General features: G+C 46.2%; 1 protein-coding gene across 1 annotated transcript; it reads left to right on the top strand.

Moving 5' to 3' along the window:
* Window positions 1-5128: 5128 nt before the first annotated feature.
* Window positions 5129-20365, top strand: STX10 (syntaxin 10). The gene is made up of 8 exons (XM_033139767.1): window positions 5129-5603; window positions 8597-8766; window positions 9419-9513; window positions 10117-10179; window positions 11555-11653; window positions 13518-13624; window positions 14511-14605; window positions 16871-20365. The coding sequence occupies exons 1-8, from the start codon at window positions 5569-5571 to the stop codon at window positions 16945-16947; spliced, it is 741 nt and encodes a 246-aa protein (XP_032995658.1). The 5' UTR covers window positions 5129-5568; the 3' UTR covers window positions 16948-20365.
* Window positions 20366-22963: the final 2598 nt, after the last annotated feature.

The raw sequence follows: 22963 nt of genomic DNA, 5'->3' as shown, positions 1-22963 counted from the left end.
CAGGACTTGAAAGCGGCTGCTCCTGCCGCCGCCAACAAAAGAGGAGCCTGGAACTTGGGCTGTCTGTGATAAGTGCGCTGCACAGCTGCCCACACAAAGCTCGTCCCCCGGGAATAACTAAGGAGCATGCACGACCTGTGGCTGCAGATTCCTTAGCTCATTTACTTAAGTGTAGATGTGTTGGCTTCGTTGAAAGTGCAAGCACGTTTCATGGGTTTGGGTTCGATGGAAATCAATGGGGCGGGGCGGGGCGGGTTTTCATGCACGTTTACAGCTGGGAATTAAGAGTGTGGTCAGAATGGGACAATGCATGGGCATCATCACTCAGTTTCCCTTTGCTAGATTACAATTGATGAACGGCAAATGAAGGGCCATAGGAAAGTTCTGTTACGCTGGCCCATTCATGCATGCAGAAGCCATCATGGCCCAAATGCAGTATCAAGTTGGTGAACTTACCTTTAAGGCAGGGGTAGAGGACAGGGATGGCTCTGCCTTTTGGAGGATTGAGAGGTGTCAGCCTCAAGCAGCAAGATGCTGAAGGATTAGGAAGCAGGCAGAGCGCAGCCTGTCCTGAAACTACTGACCCCAGATGTGGCAGAAGTGTTGAAGCAAGGTGTAACTCCAAATCTGGTTGGCTTCTGCACATGGTGGGGAAGAGATCATGTTCACCACAGGTAGCGGAATGTCTTCAGCCTTCCCTGGTGGGGAAGCCATGGCTCTCTGGATGCCTTTGGACCAGCCTCAGTCAGCATGGCCAGTGATGATGAAAGTTGCAACCCAGCCACCTTGGGAGAACCACAGGCCCTGCTTTAATGGGCTGCATACATGGGCCTGCCATGAAATAACAAGTGCACAAAATATCTCTGTGAAATATGGCCCCTTCAAGAGGTGCTCAGTGTGTGCAGTTAGGAGCGTTGCAGAAAATGCTCAGTGAATGTCCAATCAGGCCAATACTGTTTATTTCTGCCTGCAGCAGAATCTCTATTTCCATGGTTCTCTAAGCATCAACCAGACATTACTGCAAGCAGAGGCTAAAAGACATATATTGGCTCTGTCCTGACTAATCTTAACCAAACGTTTTTGCATATCTTCATTAGAGGTAGAGGGAGGCTATTGATCCACTGCCCATTTCCTATTCACTAAGGCCAGATTCACACATACATGTAGATCTCATGATTGTCCCATGCTATACTCTTGATGAATGAAATACTGTATCTGACTTCATTGAAAAGCCTTTCATTTGAAATTACATACCTTATTAGCTACTGGGTTAGATCTCTGATGGCTCGTTCACACACACAAGCCATCCATTGCTTGCTTTTGTAATCAAGTAAAAAAAAATGTTTGTGTGAAACAGCTCTAGGAAATGAATAAGCATGGTTTCCCACTTCAACTGTTTTCCATGAGTGACACATGTTCCATCCATGATCATTTGCAAGGAATCCCTACTGATTTTAACAGAACTTGCTCCTGAGTGCAGAAGACTGTAGCTTTAAATGGCTTATTGCATTTCCCACATTCATAATTAACTAAAAACCTGAATTGGCCATAATGTGCTATTGATTTTGCCTTTCTAAATTCAGAGTATTCATAAGTGATACCTAAACATTGTATGTGCATTTAATTTGCACCGATTTCAACAGAACATACTTCCAAGTAAGCATGTTCAGAATGAAAGTGCCTTAATTGTGACAGTTTACATCCGGGGGAATTCATGGTAGCAATTCTCTTAATTTTTTGCTTCCTTGGGTTCCCTCTCTGGACCATAGCTGTCAACTTTTCCCTTTTCTTGTGAGGAATCCTATTCGAAATAAGGGAATTTCCCTTAAAAAAAGGAAAAAGTTGACAGCTATGCTCTGGACTCCCAAAGCATGCCATTCTAGTTCTACTCTATTTGGGCCATACCCAGGGGAAAGGTGAACTCTGACCAATTTTTGCTTTGACAAACCACAATCACCAGACAATTATTTCTTAGATTTGGAAGCTCATTACAGTACAGTTAAGGACTCACATTCTGTAGCAAATCTGTTTTATTTTTATGCAGTTACTTCTAATATAAATACAATCATATATATGTATGAATTATTTTAATTTGATTTGCTGAACTACTCAAAATTGCCTCATTAGCTAATTCAACCACAAAATCTTCAACTGCACTGTGGTTGCAAGTTGATGCTTGCAATCCTCATATTTCATCAAAAACCGAGTAAGCCTATGGGACTGCTGAACTCTCAACAGAATGTGGTGCGGAAGTCATTGTAAAAGACCTCTGGAACTTCAAAACTAAAGCAGTGCAAAAACTATTTAACAGGCACTGCAGGTATAAATAAATGGTGAGCAATATACATGCGGGTGACGCTGTGATCTAAATCACAGAGCCTAGGGCGTGCTGATCAGAAGGTCGGCGGTTCGAATCCCCGCGACAGAGTGAGCTCAGTTGTTCGCTCAGTGCTCCTGCCAACCTAGCAGTTCGAAAGCACATCAAAGTGCAAGTAGATAAATAGGTATCGCTCCGGCGGGAAGGTAAACGGTATTTCCATGCGCTACTCTGGTTCGCCAGAAGCGGCTTCGTCATGCTGGCCACATGACCTGGAAGCTGTACGCTGGCTCCCTTGGCCAGTAAAGTGAGATGAGCGCCGCAACCCCAGAGTCCGCGACTGGATCTAACGGGTCCCTTTACCTTTATACACTTTCTGAAAACTCAAGCTCTTGCCCCATCATGCAGATTTAGCTGAAGTTGTCAGATTAGTAAGCACTGACTGCACATAGCTTTCAGCTTTGTCTTCAAGGAGCTGATTCACGACTTGGAATGACAATTTTTTCACATCCGTTTTAACAAGCCCAAAGCATAAAAAGGTCAGCTCCATTCTTCCTGTTCTCTGTCAAGAGCAAGTATAGCCCAGATAGGCAGAAGCCAAACTCTGCAGGCATAATCCCTTCTGCAGCTTGACAACAGAGCCTGAACAACCGCAAGACACACATTGCACTTGATGAGCCTTTATCAGCATGGCTGGACATGCAAGAATTCTTGTACACTTTGACACATACCGGCAATTATTTCATGTACAAGACATTTTGCACACAAAACATATTAAGAATTCAGGCTTGCTGCTTGGACATTAGCAGTTACCACCGATGACCAGCAAGTATCTAGCAGGAGCATGAGTGGGAGAGATGGTGCAGGAAGGTAGCGGTAGTTTTTCCTGTTTTACAGCTCTCATTGCTCAACAGGGGGAAATACTGAGTTCTTGTCATGTGTCCCTTCCTCGGGAACAGCAACCACAGTAAGCAGCAGAATGTGGGGGAGGGAGCTTCTTTCTCTCTCAGCTTGTGTTTCTGGAATTGTTATCTGCTGCCTCCCTCCTCTGCCACCATTGCTGAAAACAAGCTTTGGAAATTTTGCTGTCGCCACCACAGCTATTTGACTAGGAAGAGGATTCCAAGCTATGGTCAGTGGGTCTTGCTCTCCTCATTTTCCCTTATACTCACCAGGCTTTGTTACTAACCGTGCGCGCACACGCTACTGAGAGATTATGTTGCGCTCTTTTTGCATGCATCAGAGTTTACTAAGTCACGTATCAGAGGCTTTCACTTTAAAAGCAAATCTTTTACTCATTCGTGACAGAATCAGAGAGGCCAGTTCGCATTTTTACCAGATCAACCCGATGATTACTATTATAACTGAGCAAGGACTCTCTCTTGAATCCCCGTCGGTTTTCTCTCCAGGGCTTTCTTCGCTCAGCAGGCTCCTCCTTCTATTTAGGTCACCCCAGCATCTCTGGTTACCGCTTCCTTGCATGTATTATTGGACCATGACGACAGGGGCGGAGCCAAGGCTGCGTTTACCAACGTTGTAAAATATGCTTACGCTCGTAGCAGCACTGCTTCCTGTGTCCATAAATGGGCATCCAGACGAGCGACTCCATTGAGTTTCCGGGGGCTATCCAAGGGAGGGCTCTTGCGCTTGCCCACCCGTCTGTTTACACTCCGCCGCGACGTGATGTAACACGGCACTCTAGATACACAAGTTGCAGGCACACAGGCCACTAAAGCCTGTCATAGCAATGTAACCTACAGGTACAAACTCCCTCATTAGAAACAAATATTGCTTGTATTAAAAAAATATATTGCCTGTATTAAAAACAAATATTGCCTGGATACGTTCTCTTTTTCGCACATACACGGCCGTAGGTGTGTAAATACTTATCACTGAACTCCCGCGTGATCATGCACAATAGCCCGAACCATCTTTGCTGGGTCGCATGCAACCCGTTTGCACGTGCTCTGCGCTGTTCCCTCCACAGCCTCGCCGCATTGTCTCCACTCCACGCGCGCACAGCTCCCATCCCCAAGCATATTCCAAGCGTCCGCAGTGATCTGCACTTGATCCACTATGGCTAAGGGTCCTACACATACATACATACTTACTTGATAGTAAATTCAATTGAACTCAGCGGGATTTGCTTCTGAGTAGACATCGGTAGATGTAAAATCGTGATCCTATACACACTTTAATCAAGAGGCAAGTTCCGATGAACGCAGCGGAATTTACTTATTAGTAAAATACGCATCAGATAGGGCCCCGCATCCTAGGGAAGCCAGTTAGCAATGACTATCTTTAGCTGTTCTCTTATTACAAGCTGGCACGTTTCTCCTTACTCTTGCATCACGCCCGAGTCTCCGGAAGCGACCTTTCTTCCCCGCGGACTCTTTTTTTCCTGCCCGATGCCTGCTGGGCATGCGTTGGTCACGCTATCACACCGAAATAAATTCCACAGAGTAATGCCGAGAGTACAAAGGAGCGCACTCCATTGTGCCCTGAATTTAAGTACCGTTCCTGATCCCTTAACCACTAACAACATGAATTAAAATCCCTTCACCCACAGCCATGCACTGGAAACACACACACACACAACCAAGCAGGAACTTGCAGACCGCTCTGTAAGCCTCTTTGCAGGCGCCCTTACAGTGTGAATGAGAGTGGCTAGAGTGTAACCGATAAAGGAGATGCGGTTTTGAACCCACGCCCAGGGAGTGGAGCCCAAGATCTCAAACGCTCACTTTGCAGTCGGAAAATGAATGAATCAGGAAGCCGGGCGGGGTGCAGCCTGCGCTATTTTAGGGCCGTGTTTCTTAGTAAGAGAGTGACGCATTTTCCATCTCCAGGAAGCTGAGGCGGAGGCGGGTGGAGGAAAAGAAAGAAAGGAGGCCAAGAAAGAAACGCGAGGCTGCTAGAAGCTCCAGGGGAGATTCCTGATTGCTCTCGCCAAGCGCTCTCCTCCCTTCCCCCGGCTCCTCCCTAGGAAAGTCCGGCTCCACTTTCGCAGGGGAAGGGGTGGGGGAGGGAGCGCCGGGTTGGGCTGAGTTGAGAGAGGGCGGCCTGCTACAGTATTAGGAAAGAGGCGCCCGTAGTAAACGTGGCTGCTAAGCGGCTTCAGCTCAGGAAAGTAGGGAGGGAGGGACAAGCTGGGGCGATTCGCTCATAGACTTATATGGTTTGGCCCCCATACGCTGCTCTCCGGCCGGCTGGGCTCTTCCTAAACCTAAAGGCATCTCGACCGGTCAGCAATGTCTCTGGAGGACCCGTTCTTCGTGGTGAAAGGGTGAGTGGCAGCCACTCCCACGGCCGCCGCAAACTCCGTCTTTCCTCGCCCCTGGTGGGGATAGGCGCCGCAGCAAGGCAGCCTGGCCCCGCGCGGGTCTGCGAGCGTGGGAAGCGTCGGGTAACTCGGGGATGTGGAGGCGGGGCGGGGGCGCGAAGCTAGAGAACTCTGATTAGAAACGCGCCCCAGCTAAGGAACTTCGTCAAACTCAGTTTATTGTTGTTGTTGTTCAGTCGTGTCCGACTCTTCGTGACCCCATGGACCAGAGCACGCCAGGCACCCCTATCCTCCACTGCCTCCCGCAGTTTGGCCAAACTCTTGCCAGTCGCTTCGAGAACACTGTCCAACCATCTCATCCTCTGTCGTCCCCTTCTCCTTGTGCCCTCCATCTTCCCCAACATCAGGGTCTTTTCCAGTTTATTAGCCGGTCCTAATAAAGGCACTGCCCTACTTCTATATTATTATTATTATTAATGGATCAAACTCCCACGAAATTGGCCACAGGGTCACAGCAAAGTGGATTCATTTCGGCCTCGAAGCTGGGACTCTATTTAGGGCTATTGCTACAACACAGTTTATAAATTTTATGGACTGCTCATATTTGGGGAACTGTGGACATTACTAAAAAAAATATTGTGCACAAATTTTCCACGATGACAGAATCATGTGTACAAGCTACAGCCCCCCAAATATGTTTCTGTGACAAGTAATCAGTTTCTGTAGCTAAGTATACTTACACAGGACTAAAAAAGGAAGTTACTTTGTCAAAATAGGTTTTTTTTTGGTAAAGTATATTTCTTGACACTTGCACTTTGAAAGAATTGCTGAGTAGGATAACCACGGGTTATAATAACCACTGGGAATTATTGATGTTTTCCAGCTTCATATTTCATAATTAACAGACTATTCCCAAAAACCCTTGAATATACTTGGTTGCGATTTGTCCCTCAATCTCCTTCCTCATTTTGTCTTGCTGATCTGGTGAATGGTGGGACTATTTGCCAACTTGAAGGAATACTGTTGAGTTTTGGCAGCTGGATCTCATAGATGGGAGCAAGGAGATCTAGAGTTCTGTGCTTTGCTCTCTTTAAATCTACTGTTCTTCGTTTGGATGATGAAAACAGACCTATGCCTCCCTTTCACCACTCTTCTCTTTGAACATCACATTTTATAGCAGACATGGGAAACCTATGCTGCCCTCCTGGGCAGATGTTGTTAGACTCCAGCTCCCATCAGCCTCAGTAGGCATGGCCAATGCTCAGGGATGCTGGGAGCTGTAGTCCAGCAGTAACAGGAGGGCCACACCTCTGCTTTATAATTGAAGTAGTTTTAACAGTGCCTTATCTCATTCACTACCACAGTAGCCTTTCCAGTACAGAATTAGAAGGAATGGAACAGAAGCGGCTGAAAGAGATGGCAAGTTGTTGTAGGCTACCTACAAGTTTGCATCTTTCAGACACCACTATTTGTTTCTGTGGTTTAATTTTTGAAATAAAAAATGCAATACTGGGTAAAATCCATTAGCACCACCTTCTGGAATAATTCAGACACCTAGGAACAGAACCACTGGAATGTACCCCTGCTTTGGAGGTTGATTGTACTGAAGCTGCTGAGAGGTCTAGGACAACTCATAGCATCATGCTCCCCAGGGCTATCTTTTGGCAAAGGCCATTCGTTAAGGGGACCAGAGCTGTTTCAGTGCCAAATGAAGGCATGAAGCCAGACTGGAATGTGTCAAGATGATCAGTGTCATCCACATTTGCCTGGAGTTGACAGACCCTCACCCTCTTGAGCAGCCTGCCCCCAAATGGAAGTGCCCATGGGAGTGCTCAAAGCACGGTTCCATAAGTCTTCCTCCGTATGACGTATCCAACAGTGAGATACTCGCCCACTTACTCTTTAAGAAGAGTCTCCACATCAAAGGAGCTGACTTCAAGGTTTTAGATTTATATATATTTATTTGAGATGACCTATTGGGTATCCTAGTGCAATTGTCAGACTGTCAATTCTTGGAGTGTATGAGATGCCACTCGAGTTAATGAAGGTATCTTGTTTCTTGTTAGATCCAACTTTCCCTGACCCAGTGCTCTCCAGGTATTGGTGGGACTGCAGCTCCCATCAGTCCCTGCCAGCAAAGACAATAGTTAGGAATGATGGGAGTTGTAATCCATCAACATCTGGAGGGCACTAGGTTGGGGAAGGCTGGACTGGAGGGATCACCAAAATGCATTTAACCTCTGGACGTGTGCAATATTCACATATATCTGTGCTAGACTGTTGTGATCTAAAACAGGGCTGTAGCCTTGTTAGACTCTGGCTCCCATCATTTCTTACTCTTGGCCAGGCTGACTGGGACTGGAGGGAGTTGGGAGCCCAGACCAGGAACATCTCGTTAGCCAGAGGTTTGCTATTACTGGACTAAAAGAATGAAGAACCACCATTATTATTTTTGGTAAAACCTTCCTGCCTGGTCCCCAGGAGGCAATTCTTATCTGCCACCAGTGGTCCAGTGCGCAGCTTTTTTACAAGCCCAATTTCCTCCAGGGTAACTCATCTCTAGACACATGGAGCCTGGAGTACCATGTGGTTCTTTGGTCAGCTATTCATACAGATTTTCACCTTCCAAACAGTCCTCTGAAGTGAACTGTTGTTTTTTTTAATGCAACAATACCTCTCTCAGTATGGAGATGCAGCTGCTTCAAGGGAGGAAACTTTGCCTTATGGGAGGCTCTCTGTCAGGTGGAACAGAGCTGCACAGCTTGCGGTTTGCCCACTTGAATGGACCCAATCGATGATATATGGGGACCCACCGGGGGTTTGGCAAACTTCCTACGCTTGTCACCTGCCTGCAGCTGCAGAAACAGAGCTGTCGCTACGCAAGGCCAGTGGGTTGTGTTCAGTCTGGTGGTCTCATGGCTTTGGTAGGAGAAATAGTACCCTGTCCTGGCTTGCCCACCTCATCCCTGCCACTCTCTTGTATTTGTGTTCTGTAGGGAAGTTCAGAAAGCCGTAAATGCAGCACGTGGGCTCTATCAGCGCTGGTGTCAGCTGCTGCAGGAAACGCAGGTCATCAGCAAAGAGGAATTTGACTGGACTACTAATGAACTACGCAACAGCTTGCGCAGCATTGACTGGGACCTGGAGGACCTGGAGGAAACCATATATATCCTTTTGAAGCTGGGGCTGGAACAGCGTATGGTTGTGTTGTTTTTTTTGCCTCTCCAGGGAATTATATTGCACCATTTTTTTACATGCACTGTCTGCTGCTAGGATGGTAGCAGCAGGAAATAGCAGCCCCCCACCCCATCCCCATCCTGCTCTTTGCAGGGATATTTGCAAGAACTGAAAGGGGAGTAAAGCCTTATTCAGTTACAAGAGAGAAGGCATTCTCAGCAGTAATTCCCCAATTTTATGGCATGCCCTAGCTGATGAGGTTTATCTGGGGCCTATGTTGCCTTTTTTTGGTGCATGTCACCCAGAAAACTGTGACATACAGACGAATAGAACTAGAGGGCCATATTCGGCCTCTGGACCAAAGGTCTCTCCCCCAGTTTTAACGTTCTTTTCTCTGTCTGATTATTATTTTATATTTTCCTATAAAGTGTAGTAGCACACTGCCCTGAAATGAAAAATCGGATGGAGAGTGCCATATAAATTCTTTCTTAAATAAAATGAATTAATAAATAAATAGGTAGCTTCTGCTACAGATAGAGAGCATCTGGTAGGTTAAATGCAGCGTTGGCCTACATGATATTTGTAACCAGGTAGCTCTGTCTGCTTTCTAACTCGGTGACTTAAACTTAACTCACAAACACGCATTGTGGAGTCAAACCCGCGCAAGTTCAAAATTGAGCCCTCCGAGGTTGCCACCCGGCGCACTTTTGTCACAGAGATGCGGGAATCAGTCAGGGTGAGTGGAACATATGCCTTGTCACTATTGCAGCATTTCCCCCCTGTGCGGCATAAAACACTTAATCGTATGCAACAGGAATAGTGTTAGGGAGTCTGTGGCTCTCCGTCTTACTGGACTCCCAACAACCCTCACCAGTAAGGTCAGTGGTCAAAGAAGATGGGAATTGTGGTCTCATCATGTCTAGAGGGACACAGCTTCTCCATCTCTGTGCTACGGTAAGTGAAATGTTGAGTGATGATTTGGAAGTATTAACAAAAGTGTGTGGCTGGGGTGCTTTATTCTGAGAGAGAGAGGGTTTTTTTTTAATTAAAAAAAGAAGGATCTAATTCCATACTCTAACCACTATAACACACTTGTAGCTGAAGCTGGGACAGTACTGCATTTTTTATCCAATATCTTGGCCCATAAGGGATCTACAAGGATGTCAACTCATGTAATCTTATTTATTTCCATATATACCCACTGGACCCTATGACTTAGGATGGGTTACAATAGGAGACTGCAAAAACCCACCCTTATTGTTGTTATTATTAGTGTACTCTTAAAGGCCATGGTCTCATCTGATTATATTCTCTTACTGCTTCCTTTTCTTGACTAAAGGAAATGAGGGATCACATATCCAGTCCAGCAGCACAGGCCTTTGCAGAGAGGAAAAACAGAGAGGTAAGCACATTTTACCACCCTTGCCACACCTCAGTGTTTTGTTGGAAATTTATTCCATAGGAGGGAAAGAATTATAATTGGCAATGGTAGGGTAGCTCTTTATCCCCGGTAGCATAGAGTCGCCTTCCCCATCCTGGTGCCTCCAGAGTCTCCCACTCGCCAAGTGGGCAGGGGCTGATGAGAATTGTAGTCCAGAACATATGAAGCGCACCAGGTTGGAGGAGGCTGGTCTGGAGCTTCTTTGCCACAAAGGAAGTGGAGCTGGTCATCTAACCAAGGGTAAAGTCAGCTTTCTTCTGCAAAGCACAAATTGCTTGGATAAATGGTCTCTCTCTCTTTTTAAAGTGAAACATCCTTTGTCTCACTGGCGTATCCTTGGGGTGTGGGTTCCACCTAAACATTAGGAAGAACTTCCTGACAGTGAGAGCTGTTCGGCAGTGGAATTTGCTACCAAGGAGTGTGATGGAGTCTCCTTCTTTGGAGGTCTTTAAGCAGAAGCTTGACAGCCATCTGTCAGGAATGCTTTGATGGTGTTTCCTGCTTGGCAGGGGGTTGGACTGGATGGCCCTTGTGGTCTCTTCCAACTCTATGATTCTATTCTATGATAGTCCAGAGCTTTTATGAAATGCACGGTCACACTTGTTGATTCCCCCTTAAATGAGTAGAACCACCTTAGAGCCTCATCCATAATATTGCTTCTGATCTCAACCCCACATCTTTTAAGAGCCATTTAATTCTGGAATGCAGTGAAAAAGGTTCCTGATAATGATGATGATCATGATGATAATAATTTATTTATACCCCGCCTATCTGGCTGGGCTTCCCCAGCCACTCTGGGCGGCTTCCAACAAAACATTAAAATACAATAATCAATGAAACATTAAAAGCTTCCCTAAACAGGGCTGCCTTCAGATGTCTTCTAAAAGTCTGGTAGTTGTTCTCTTTGACATCTGGTGGGAGGGTGTTCCACAGGGCGGGTGCCACTACCGAGAAGGCCCTCTGCCTGGTTCCCTGTAACTTGGCTTCTCACAGCAAGGGAACCACCAGAAGGCCCTCGGAGCTGGACCTCTGTGTCCGGGCTGAACAATGGGGGTGGAGACGCTCCTTCAGATACTGTATACTGGACCGAGGGCGTTTAGGGCTTTAAAGGTCAGCACCAACACTTTGAATTGTGCTCGGAAACATACTGGGAGCCAATGTAGGTCTTTCAAGACCGGTGTTATGTGGTCTTCCTAGGCCCTGAGTTCCACTTAACCCTGCAGATTCTTCTACCAAGCTCACCCTTGCTTTCTTGCTTGCTTGGTCTCAGCTCTCCTGGGAGCACTAAGAATCCTGGGCTTGCTCAGATAGTGTCCCCCTTTCCCTCCCTCTGCAGATGCTGGTGGGGAGCAGGGAACACTATGGGATGCTGGATGCAGAGGAACCGTCAACAGCTAATTCACATACTTTGGAAGAGCAGCAGTTGCATCAGAAGGTAAGAGCAGTGACAGTGAGCCACCCCAGTCCATCATTTTCACCAACATCCCTTCCTACAGAGACCTAACCGGGTCATCTAGCTTGATACCTGCATTGAGAGAAATCTTGGGCTCTGGTGCAAAAGCTGCTCACAGCATCTGCATACTCCCTGTTCCCTTGTACCTCTCTCCTCTCCCCCAGCTATGGGTTCAGTCAAGTACAAGAGTGAAGAACCTGTGGGCCTCTGAATGTTGTTGGGAGTCCAACGCCCATCATCCTGGACAGCATAGTCAGCAGTCAGGGATGATGAGCACTGTAGTTTAGCAATGTCTGGAGGCCACAGGATCCCCATACCTGGAATTGCTTTCTTCTTTCTTCCCTGTCAGACTACAGGTGACAGATATCCTTGAGTGGAGGTGAGGATAAATGCTTCCTGCCTCCCTTTCTTACAGTGAGTATGGTTTCAAACCCAAGCAGGAGGCAAGGCCCTCCATTTCGCAGTAGTAGAATGGGATAATAATGGGCTACTCAAAAGGTTATTGTGAAGACAGTCAAGGTAAGGAAACACATTATCCAGTCTTTGGGATGACTTAGGCTAGAAATCAAATTGTTCCATGTTTATTCAGAACCAAAGCAAACCTCTTTTCCCACTCTGCTTGGTCTCCTCCCAAATGGCCATTTCAATATATTGTCAGGGACTGGCAGTGCCAGATTAAACCCTATGGAGGCCCCCTTGCAAATTACAGTATCTCCTAATACGTTTTTGTAATTTTATTTCAAGATCAATCAATATTATTTTGACCCATTGTCTTCTTGGGCCCCCCAAAAGTAATCTGGAACTAGGGGCTGGCAGGGCCTGGTTCCCTGTAACCTCGGAAGAGGTGGCGGGACCAGAGGCTGATCTTGGGGAAGGGGGTAGTGATTTATGTGGTTGTGGGCCTTCTGTGAGGCAGGAGCCTGAGCTGGAGGATGGGGAGGGGTCTGGGCAGTCAGAGACTGTGGAAGAAGGACAGGATGTGCCAGGAGCTGAGGGAGAGACAGTGCCTGAAGGGAAGAGGCCGGCAGAATCCCCTCTGTACCCTTCCCCACTGTCCCCCAGGACCAGGAGGGGCTTGAAGAGGCAGGCACAGTGACAACTTCAGGGCAAGTCGCAGGCTGCTTGTGCTCACACCATCAGATGAGGGTACTTAAGTTTGGGGTGTAGGCCTGGCCACCTGTCCAACAGTCCAACTTGGAGCGCAAGCCTGAGGAGATACGCCAGCTACCTAGCCACCAGAAGTGTGTGTGTGTGTGTGTGTGTGTGTGTGTTCAGTGCGCCTCAGGAGCGACTGTAACTTTGTGCTTTGTCAATAAAGAATTAAACATTTGTCCTCCTCGGGTTGGGTGTGCTCAGGAGGACATCTGTTGAGCAAGTACCAGAGGCCTTTCTCTTCTTGCTAAATGAAGAGGAGCCCCATAACGACTCTTGTTCTTCAGGTGCTGGATTCTTTGACAAAACATTAATATGACAGTCAAGATCCTAAGGGCTGACTTCTGTAAAGGGATATTAACCTGTAAAAGCAATCACTAGTCTCAGTTTTTCAAGATTGCTGTTGAAATGAGTTTTGGTCCCAATTGCCTAAATGCACACAAAAAAATGGACATTTATGGGTCATATGTGGGACCACAGCAGTGACGGTACGGCTGCCTAACTCCCAAAGTTGCTACTTCAGTGTGGTCCTCATTTCCCCTCACCTTGAAGGCCATTGTCCAGTTGAGGCTGAGAATTCTTTGTACACAACGTATTGTTGTATCGTGGGCAGGAACCCTCTTAGTTTCTCTTTGCTTTGAGTTCTAACAGACTCCCCCTCTGATGTCTCGCATTCTCGCTTTCTCCTTGACAGCTGATCATTGAGGAGCAGGATGAGCAGCTGGAGCTCGTCTCTGGCAGCATCCGAGTGTTGAAGCACATGTCGAGTCGGGTCGGAGAAGAGCTGGATGAGCAGACTGTGTGAGTGCAGGTAGTGTGGGGTGTGCGTGTGTCCTGATGTATTGCAACACTCCTATCTTGCTCTCTAGACAAAACTTTCAAGGAGCAAAGGGGACAGTGGGGGTGGGGCATTAGCAGGTTGGGCCTGGATAAAATGGCAGCAGACTAGTCCCAAGGAATACAACACTGGAAATCCTGGCCACTGCTAGATCAAGAGAAGAGGATCCAGAACCTTTGTCTATCTAGAACTGTGGAGGCCACTCATTTTTAACAGATTCAGGAAGGACTCAAGTTTCAGAGACATAAGCACAGGATGCTCCTGTACCTGTGTGAGCCCCAGATAGGGGCAAAGAGTGCTTTACCCTCTCCCTCCCACCCTTCTTCAGCAGGAACAGAGTTCTTTGCCAGAGGGCCTCCCCCCCCCCACTGCTGTGCACTTCCACTGCCCAACCCCGTTTTCTGGGTGAGCATCACAAGGAGAGCACTTGGCCAGAACCTCTGTTGCTTTTCACTCTGCCAGGAAGCAAATTAAGAAACCCTTTTCCTTGTATCTTGACTTGGCTGAGGGGGGACACCTTGTGTTTATTAAGGCTGGTTATTGGGATCAAGGATTATGCTTGGAACAGATTGGACCCCTGGCTCCCAGTTGCGTATCCCATTTCTAGAAAATGCGTATCCCATTTCTAGAAAATGCTGGTGTAGCTCAAATGAGTAGATTCTGAACTCTCTTGGCAGGGAAGGTACCCCTAAAAGAAAACTGCTTGCAACCTGCCGGCAGACCTGGCTGACATCCCCCTGCTTTGTGATTTTTGTGGGGTGGAGGCAAGACTCAGAAGCTCTTATTGGGAGAGGGTTGCCCTGTGGACAGTTGCCACTTGCATTGACGATGCCTTTGCTGGCATTCCAGGATGCTGGAAGACTTTGCCCATGAGATGGACAGCACTCACAGCCGCATGGATGGCGTGCTCAAAAAAATGGCCAGAGTCTCCCACATGGCAAGTGGTAAGAAACAGCTCTCTGTTCCAGAACTACTTTGGTACAAGGGAGATTTTACTCCTCCATACCCCAATAACCTCATTCTCCAGACTTCTTGAAATTGCTTTCTTTTGCCCATCAGCTTTGCTCAGGGTTTGGCATCAAGTAACTGAAGGTGTTGGTTTAGGAATCGGGATGCTTGCCTTCTCCCATAAAATTATAGCAAATGTTATTCTTTTAGTGGTGGGGAGTGTTTCTCATCCTGAGGGCTGCCTTCCTTTATGGATAATTTGCTCAGGGCCGCAGTGGGGTAGCCAGGAAGTGGCATCATAGCAGATTCTTACCTTTTGTTCAGTAGACTATTTCCAGCTATGCAAATGTCAGATAATTTTACACATGCACACCTCTCACCATCCAGGTAGGCAAGAAGCGGTAGAGTCCAGGAACATATTCCGTCCAACAAGACAGGACTAGTGAGGGGTGTGGCCTGGTAAAATTCCCAGTGGCCAGGTAGAGAGGCCTTAGCTTCCTCACCCCTGCCTTCATCACCATAAACATCACCACAGGCGAAGGCAATCTGGCTTCCACAAAAGTATTCCATGTTTCACAACTGTGATTTTCTGCCCCTTTTCGCCTGCCTCTTGCCAACACTTCCAGCACACACCCTGCCTCTTTCCTCTACAGCCAGATTGACCCATTCTCTTGCTGGTGGGGGTGGGGGTGCAGGAGGAACAATAATATAGGGTTGAGCTTAGTATTCACTTTGGAGGCCGCCTTCTTCTCTTAATCAAAGGAGCATTTGGCATCACTGTTGAGACTCAGCAAGGCAGATTCATCACAGGAGATCTGGAGTACGTGCATATGTGTGAAATAGAATGGCAATTAAAAGAATGATGTAATGGTATAAAAACCTGAACATTCTGGTTGAGCCAGTGTTGTATCTCCATTTCTACTGCTGGCTCTCAGCACAAGTCCCTAGAGTAATAGACGGAAAAGCAGGTTAAAACGATTTTTTTCCTGGCAGGAGTGCCACTACAGTGTCATTTAGTGCTCTTGTTTCTGGCTTGCAAAGAGCAGGCAGTTGCAAACAGGAATGCAGCTTCCAGAGTCAGACCCTTTGTCTACCTAGGCTCAGTATTGTGAATACCAACTAGCAGCAGCTCTCCAGACACTCCCAGCCTTACCTGGAGAGGCTGGGGACTGAGCCAGAGATCTTCTGCATGCAAATCTCTTAAGTTGCAGCCCTTCCTCCATAGGTGAGGCAGGCAGGAATTCAAGCTCCACTGTATGGCATAAACAGGCCTGCAGTGTCTCTCCTTCCTGCCCCACCTCTTGTAGAGTGCTACAGATGTTAGCTACCTGTGTCCAGTGTTGGAAACTCCCATCGTTCTAGGCGCATTTTGCGACTGGGAATTTCATTCGCGCTAGCAGTTTCTGAGCTCTGGGTGCAGTACTGTGCCTAAGATTTCAGATTAAAATGGCAGTGTGGAAGGAAAGGTGGACCCTTTTCTGTCTCCCCACTTCCAGCTACTCTCTGAAGACTGGAGAAGAGACCCTCACAAGATGATTAGGGGAGTGGGCAGGGGAAGGACTAGACCATGTGAAAAATGAACATAGTATTTTAGCTGCAGTTCATTCATTTTAAGCTTTGTATTCTTGTTATTTAAAAAGTGTGCCTAGACATTCCACTGTTGCACCCACAACCTAGGTTTAAGGTGCCATTTAGCTCGTAGCTTTCATTGCCTGTGACACCAGGGCTGTGGATTAGATTAATGATTAACCCAACAAGCTAGATTAGGTCTCCACCCTATGGTGTTTTAATCTGGGAATAGACCACCCAGTATCATTTCCTCAAATGTTCACTTGAGCTCGTTCTACTTGTGGTTTTCCAAGGACGATTCTTGCACCTGCATCCATCATGCTTGGAGTGCAGGCCAGTGGAATGGGGCACATGGTTCAGAGGGTTATAATTGGTTCAAAATGCAGCATCTTACGTGCTTTAAATGAATTCTGTTTAAGGCAGGGCTGGAGAACCCATAGCTCTCCAGATGTTCTTGTACTATGGCTCCTATGATCTCTGACCATTGGGCTGACGGAAGTCAAGAGTCCAACAAGATGTGGAGGGCCACAGGTTCCTCATCCCTGTCTTAAAGAAGGATCCCCTCTGTTTTTGCTTATTTACAATGTCAGAGCCCTCATTGTGGTGGAAGGGCTGGTGAGTTCTTAACGGGGTCGGTCTTCTTGCATTTAACACCATTTCCCCCTGTATTTTCTCTTCTCCCACTCCATCAGAACGGCGTCAGTGGTGCATCATCGGCCTGTTGCTCGTTGTCGTGGTGGTAGTGCTGGTTCTTATCTTTGCTCTGTGATCAAACGGCAGAACGGACATGGGGGAAGGGTGGCAGGTACCAATCCCATCCCTGTCGAGTGGAACACCGGGGCCTTGTATCCTGTGCAGGATCGTTGCGAAGCTTCCTCCAAAGGTGAAAAGGAAGCAAGTCCATTTAATCAGGTGGAATGATGGATTTCAAATGGGCTGCTCTCCCTTGCAGTCAGACTTTGCTCCTAATTGTTTAAGGCTGCAGATTTGTGAAAAAGGAGGACTGGGTTCTGGAGGTTAGGAAATTTGTGCCATCTCCCCCTTTTGTGTGTGCCAGGGTGAAATTATAGACAGACAGATGTGCCTGTTAAATGTGGAAGCCATATTGCATATGCAGTTTGTTATCCATTTTGCAAGTAGATGCAGCAGCGTCAGTTTCCTTTCCACCACCGAGTAGCCTTTTCCTCTCATCTCCAGCAGCCTATGAGGAAGAACACGGTCCCAGCTATTCTTGCTGCCATTATAGGTTCTTATTCTTCATGCCACCTCTCCGAACGGGCACAAGATTGCTGCACATTTAATGTGTCTGCTGAAGAAGCACAATTGACTAAGCCATCGGTTGTCTTTCACCTCAGCCAGTAGCAGATGGAGAACTGAATAGACGGGATAGGACAAAGGCTTCGCTTCCTTTTCAAAGGACAAAATTGCTCAGAGTTGAGAACAGGTCAAAGCCATCTCGCTGCACAATTGCCAAGAAAGGGATTTTGCTTAGTGGAACTGGGAACATCACCCCAAAGCGCCTTCTCTTATCATGAGGTCAGCCGTCCACCAGAAACTGGGAGCAAAATGTCAGAATCTCATCGCCCAAATCCCTCAGGCCTCAGTGCTGTGCTTCAGGTTGCAAGTGGTGCCAATACTTCTGGGGTGCTGCCAAGCACTTCAAGAAAATTGTTTTCCAGACACCCAGTCAGCTCAATCCCTTTCAGTTACATGGTAAACAAACCTTCTCCTCTTAGGTCTAAATCCCTGCCAAGGACACACTGTCTTTGCTGATAGAGAGGCTACTTTCAGCCAAGCCCAAGTGACTCAGTAGCCTGATGTGGAGGATAATAGACCTTTCTATGAGGCAGCCCTGCTGTCACATGCACTCAGAAGCCATTCTGTTTCTATTGTGAAGTATTATTTTAAAAAGGTAGCTCTTCCAAGAAAAAAATGAAAGTTTTTATACTTCTATTTAATACAGACTTTGGTTCTGGAATGTTGTTGGAAGGGAGTGGTGATATTTACATACCCCAAAATATGAAAACGAGCAGCAATTGCCACCCAGATGATGTCAGATTGTCACTGTCATCCCTGGCTGCTGGATGCTGAAGACCAACAAAATATGGAGCGACAGAAATTCCCCACCTCTGAACTAGAAGAGAACCCTACTTTGATCTAACTAGTCTAGCATTCTGTCTTCAACTATGGCTGCCAGCCACAGATGTTATTTGAAGCTAGGGATCTAATGCACTTTGAACTCCGTCATTCTTACTGAATTGTGTGGGCATTATTTAAGATGATTCTTAACTGACTGCCTAAAGCTCAAAGCTGTGATCACATAGTATCCTGAGCAACCGAGTAATTTCTCTCTCGTCTCTACCATTTGCAGCAGTACTAACCTCGTATCACGTCCTCCCTCCCCAAGTCACCAAAACCAAGTCTTGCTGTGTAGTTTGCAGCCTAATCTGATGCAGTTCAATCTGTGTTCAGTGGGGCTTAGTCCCAGGGAAGTGTGCGCAGCAATCTAATTGGAGCCACTCTCTTCAGTAGAGGAATAGAAATTCAACATGTTCTGCTGAACTAAAAAAAAAGTAAATATGCTAATCAAATGATGCCCGATTTTGCAAACATCCTGTAGTTTAAGGAATGCTTTGTCTAGTCCAGTGGTGGGGAACCTGTGGCCCTCCCAATGTTGCTGGAGTACAATTCCCATCAGCCTTCACCATTGGCCATGCTGATAAGGGCTGGCAGGAGTTGAATGAACAACATATGGAGGGCAACCAGTTGCCCATCTGTACTCTAGTCTAGGGGGGTTGAAGAGCAAGATAAGAAATTTAATGAAACGGAGAAACATGAATCTCAGTCATATTTGTTTTGTACCATGGGGTTGCTTAATTTGGAAATAGAAGTTACTTAGCCTGATGGATCCACAGAAATGCTCCAGAGCTTAGATACCTACCTTAAGCAAATCTGGTCTGTTTTTAATTTCAGCAAGGCTGCTCCATGATAACTCTCCAGGAAATAATCAAGCTTACACATGAAATGGTCAGGCACGCAACTGTTACAAACTTTTTTTTTTATTAACATTTCTGAATTCCTTTTTTTATTTTTAATCTTTACAGTAGTTAATGTGCAATTTCTTGATACTCTCAGGTCACAGGGATGAGGGAGTCACAAAATTTTTCTTGGCACTTATAACACAGAACAAATACTGGCATTATCCAGGGGCAAAGAGGTGGGCTTTAAGGTGAAAAGCAGGGAGTGCTGAGGGAGCTGGGGTGGGGCAGGCGGGGGAAATGGGGAGGATGCTTTTGTTATTTCATTTTAAAGGATCTGTTTTCCTCTCTGAGAGGGTTTTACAAGGGGCAAGGGAGGGAGAGGGGCTGATATTGGAGTAGCTGCTTGCATCAACCCAAAGCACCTGGAAGGGGGAAGAGAGAAAAGTCCATGCTGCATCTGCACAGAGCTTACATAATCAGGCTTTGTTAGTGCTTTTCAGTGTACATTTTTTGTCCTTTTTTAAAAAAAATTGTTTGCTCTAGTTTAGAAAAAAAAGAAGAACCCAACAAAAGCAAAAAATAAAAGATGGACCAAAAAGTGGATACAACAAAAGACAGAAGAAGGCCTCATTCCCTTCGCCCCATCGTGGGATTATTCTCATTTCCAACAGAAAGCCTGCCCAAGATGCAAACAGACCATGGGGGCAGGGAGAATTATTCAGCTGGCTAGAAGGAACCTCAGAGAAAGATTATAATATTTTGAGTCCAAGTGATCCTCAGAGACGCTCTAATCCAGATAATTCTTAAGTTTCCTCTGCTGCAAGACATTTATGCTGCATCTCCCCATTCTGTTACATCTCCAGATAATATCCATGAGACTAGACAGTGCCATTTCAGTTGCCTCAGAGTGGGTCTCCCCAGGATGCTACATACCCAGGATTCCAAAAAGCACAGCCCCAATAGGTCATAATATATGTCCGGACATTCCTCTTCCAGTGTCCCTTTGTTTTTGAAATTTAGATCTGGCAGTCCTACCAACACAGCTCACAACACACAGAAACAGGATAGGATTCTTCAAATGTTATTTCAAGGTTAGTAGCTACTTTCGGCCAACTCTCCTAAAGATGCCAAGCCTCCTGGTGAGAAAATGTACAACTCTTATATTTTTGGCCTAGGGGATACCCTAAGCCAATCACACCTGATTTTATATATATATATAAAAAACCTACTACATGCAGACAAATGCTGCAAGAGGTTATTCTGTTCTATGTTTCAGTGTAAATAAAATTGCTCACCAAAGTTCAGCCAAATGAGATTCAGGGTAAAGGTAAAAAAGGTAAAGGACCCCTGAACGGTTAAGTCCAGTCAAAGGTGACAATGGGGTGTGGCGCTCATCTCGCTTTTCAGGCCAAAGGAGCTGGCGTTTGTCCACATACTGCTTTCCAGGTCATGTGGCCAGCATAACTAAACCGCTTCTGGCGCAATGGAACACTAGTGACAGAAACACTGTTTACCTTCCCGCCCCAGCGGTACCTATTTATCTACTTGCGCTGGTGTGCTTTCGAACTGCTAGGTTGGCAGAAGCTGGGGCAGAGCAATGGGAGCTCACCCCATCATATAGATCTGAACTGCCAACCTTCTGATCGGCAAGCCCAAGAGGCTCAGTGGTTTAGACCACAGCACCACCCGTGTCCCTCCCAAATGAGATTCACTCCACTAGTTTCTCTAGAACCCACCCTTGGCACCAAACTGCTTTTCTGGGATAGATAAAAACGAACCAGTTGGTATGGTGTGCCTTCTCCCTTTCCCACTGAAAAACAGGAACCCCAATAATCTGCTGATCTTCTTCAGCAGGCCCACCATTATTGCACAATCCCCTCTCTTCCTTTTCTCCGTGAGGAGTCAGTGTTCACCATAAAGCTACAAAATATTAACATTAACATGCCATGAAACATCACTAGCCCTTGCACACTCCTGCTCCCCACCACAACTCAAAGTGGGCTTTCAGGGATGCTCTGGAAGGACAAACCTTTTATGTGAGAGTGGAACAATGGTGAAAAGATCAGCAGTGCAGAACTGGCTGGGCAAAGAGACTGAATAAGAAGAAGCCGAGTCTATTTCATTCAGCAAGGGGCCTGCCAGAAACTTCAACTTTCTAAGTCAGATCCTTGAATGTCAAGAAGTTACATCAGTTGGTGGGTTCCTCCTTCCCTTTTGCAGATTGTCAAATGCAGAGTCAGACCATTAGTCCATCAAGCTAAATTTTGTGCTGTCATCCCCAGCCCTACCTGAAAATGCCAGAGATTGAACTTGCATGCAAATCATTTGTTCTACCCGACCTGTGACTCTTTCCCCAAGCGTCCTTGTAATTTCCATGCACACTTCTGTCCATATCTAAACAGCTTTATGTTAGGAAGAAGGATCAAGAAGGTACTCAGATCAGTTAACATAATAACTTATTGGTTTGACTGAACACTTACTTTCTACAGATGTTTCCAAGCTCCAATAGTAGGTTAAAAAGTGTTATTTCCAAAGCTCTAAAGCAATCAAACCTCTTGGCTGATATACAAAAGGTAAAACTCAAACTCTGCTGACTGACCGCTTGCATTTGCAACACCCGGATGATATAAAATGACCACCATCTGCATCTGACTTGCAAAAAAAGCATGAGGGGGGGGGAAATTGAGGCAGAATAAAAGAGCTGTAGAAATGAGCAAGAACGTGAAGATTCTTTGTCTGTGCCATCTCACTTCAATTGCAATGCCATTTGGTTACTTGCAACAAGACAAGGTAATCATTTCAAGACAACGGATGCAAAACTGGGAATAGCATTGGGATAAGGAGAAAGCAAAAACAGTCGTACCTTGGATCCCGAACACCTTGCAACTCAAACGTTTTGGCTCCCACAAACCCAGAAGTGAGTGTTGCAAACGTTCTTTGGAAGCTGAACATCCAACGGGGCTTCTGATTGGCTGCAGGAAGCTCCTGCAGCCAATCGGAAGCCGCACCTTGGTTGTGGAACGTTTTTGGAAGTTGAACGGACTTCTGGAACTGATTCTGTTCAACAACCAAGGTACGACTGTATGAAAGCTTAGAAAAGCTAATGGAAAGCAGTCAAAGCAAGCAAACAAGCTTCCATTCTCATGATGCAGCAGCAAAGCATGTCTTCCACTCTATATACATGCAGCAGTTGATGGTATGTTCAGTCTTGGTTTAGGTTTGGCCTTATCATACACATGGTGAAGAAAGTGCATTTGGCCCAGGCATAAATTTCAGTTTTAGCTGTGTACCCTAAAATGTAAGCCATGAAATGCATTCCAGCTGGAAGGTTAAAAAACCAATTTTTGGTGAGTTACTAGTCTAGGAGGGGGCATTAACAAGAAGCATATTTTAGGATTGACCAGTCATTCCAGAGATGAGAGTTTGAAACAACATTTTATGTTGCTTCAAACAATGGCTTTTCTTTAACAGGGTTCAAAGTGAGATTTGGGGGCTTGTCCAGCTTTGATATGATCCAATTTCTACCACCCAATCCCAGAAGTCTTTCTTCTTTTGATCAGGGAAAAAAAATCAAGCTTAATATACTGGATCAGGTAAGGGTGTAGCCCTGCCACAGTGCTTTTTAAAGAGTGCTTCTTCCAATGATGGTCTTACGTGAAGGCTGTGGAGAAAAGTGGGCACACAAGGACTAGTACGTGAAGAGGAACATATGAAAGCATTCTAACCTCTTTCACCACATTTACTTAGAATTTCACAGTAATTTCCAAACCAAATATAAGCCATCCAACCTTCACTTCTCCAACT

Source organism: Lacerta agilis, chromosome 2 (genome assembly GCF_009819535.1).
Source record: "Lacerta agilis isolate rLacAgi1 chromosome 2, rLacAgi1.pri, whole genome shotgun sequence".
NCBI lineage: Eukaryota > Metazoa > Chordata > Lepidosauria > Squamata > Lacertidae > Lacerta > Lacerta agilis.
The sequence above is the reverse complement of the archived record's forward strand: the minus strand, read 5'-3'. Positions and strand labels throughout refer to the sequence as shown.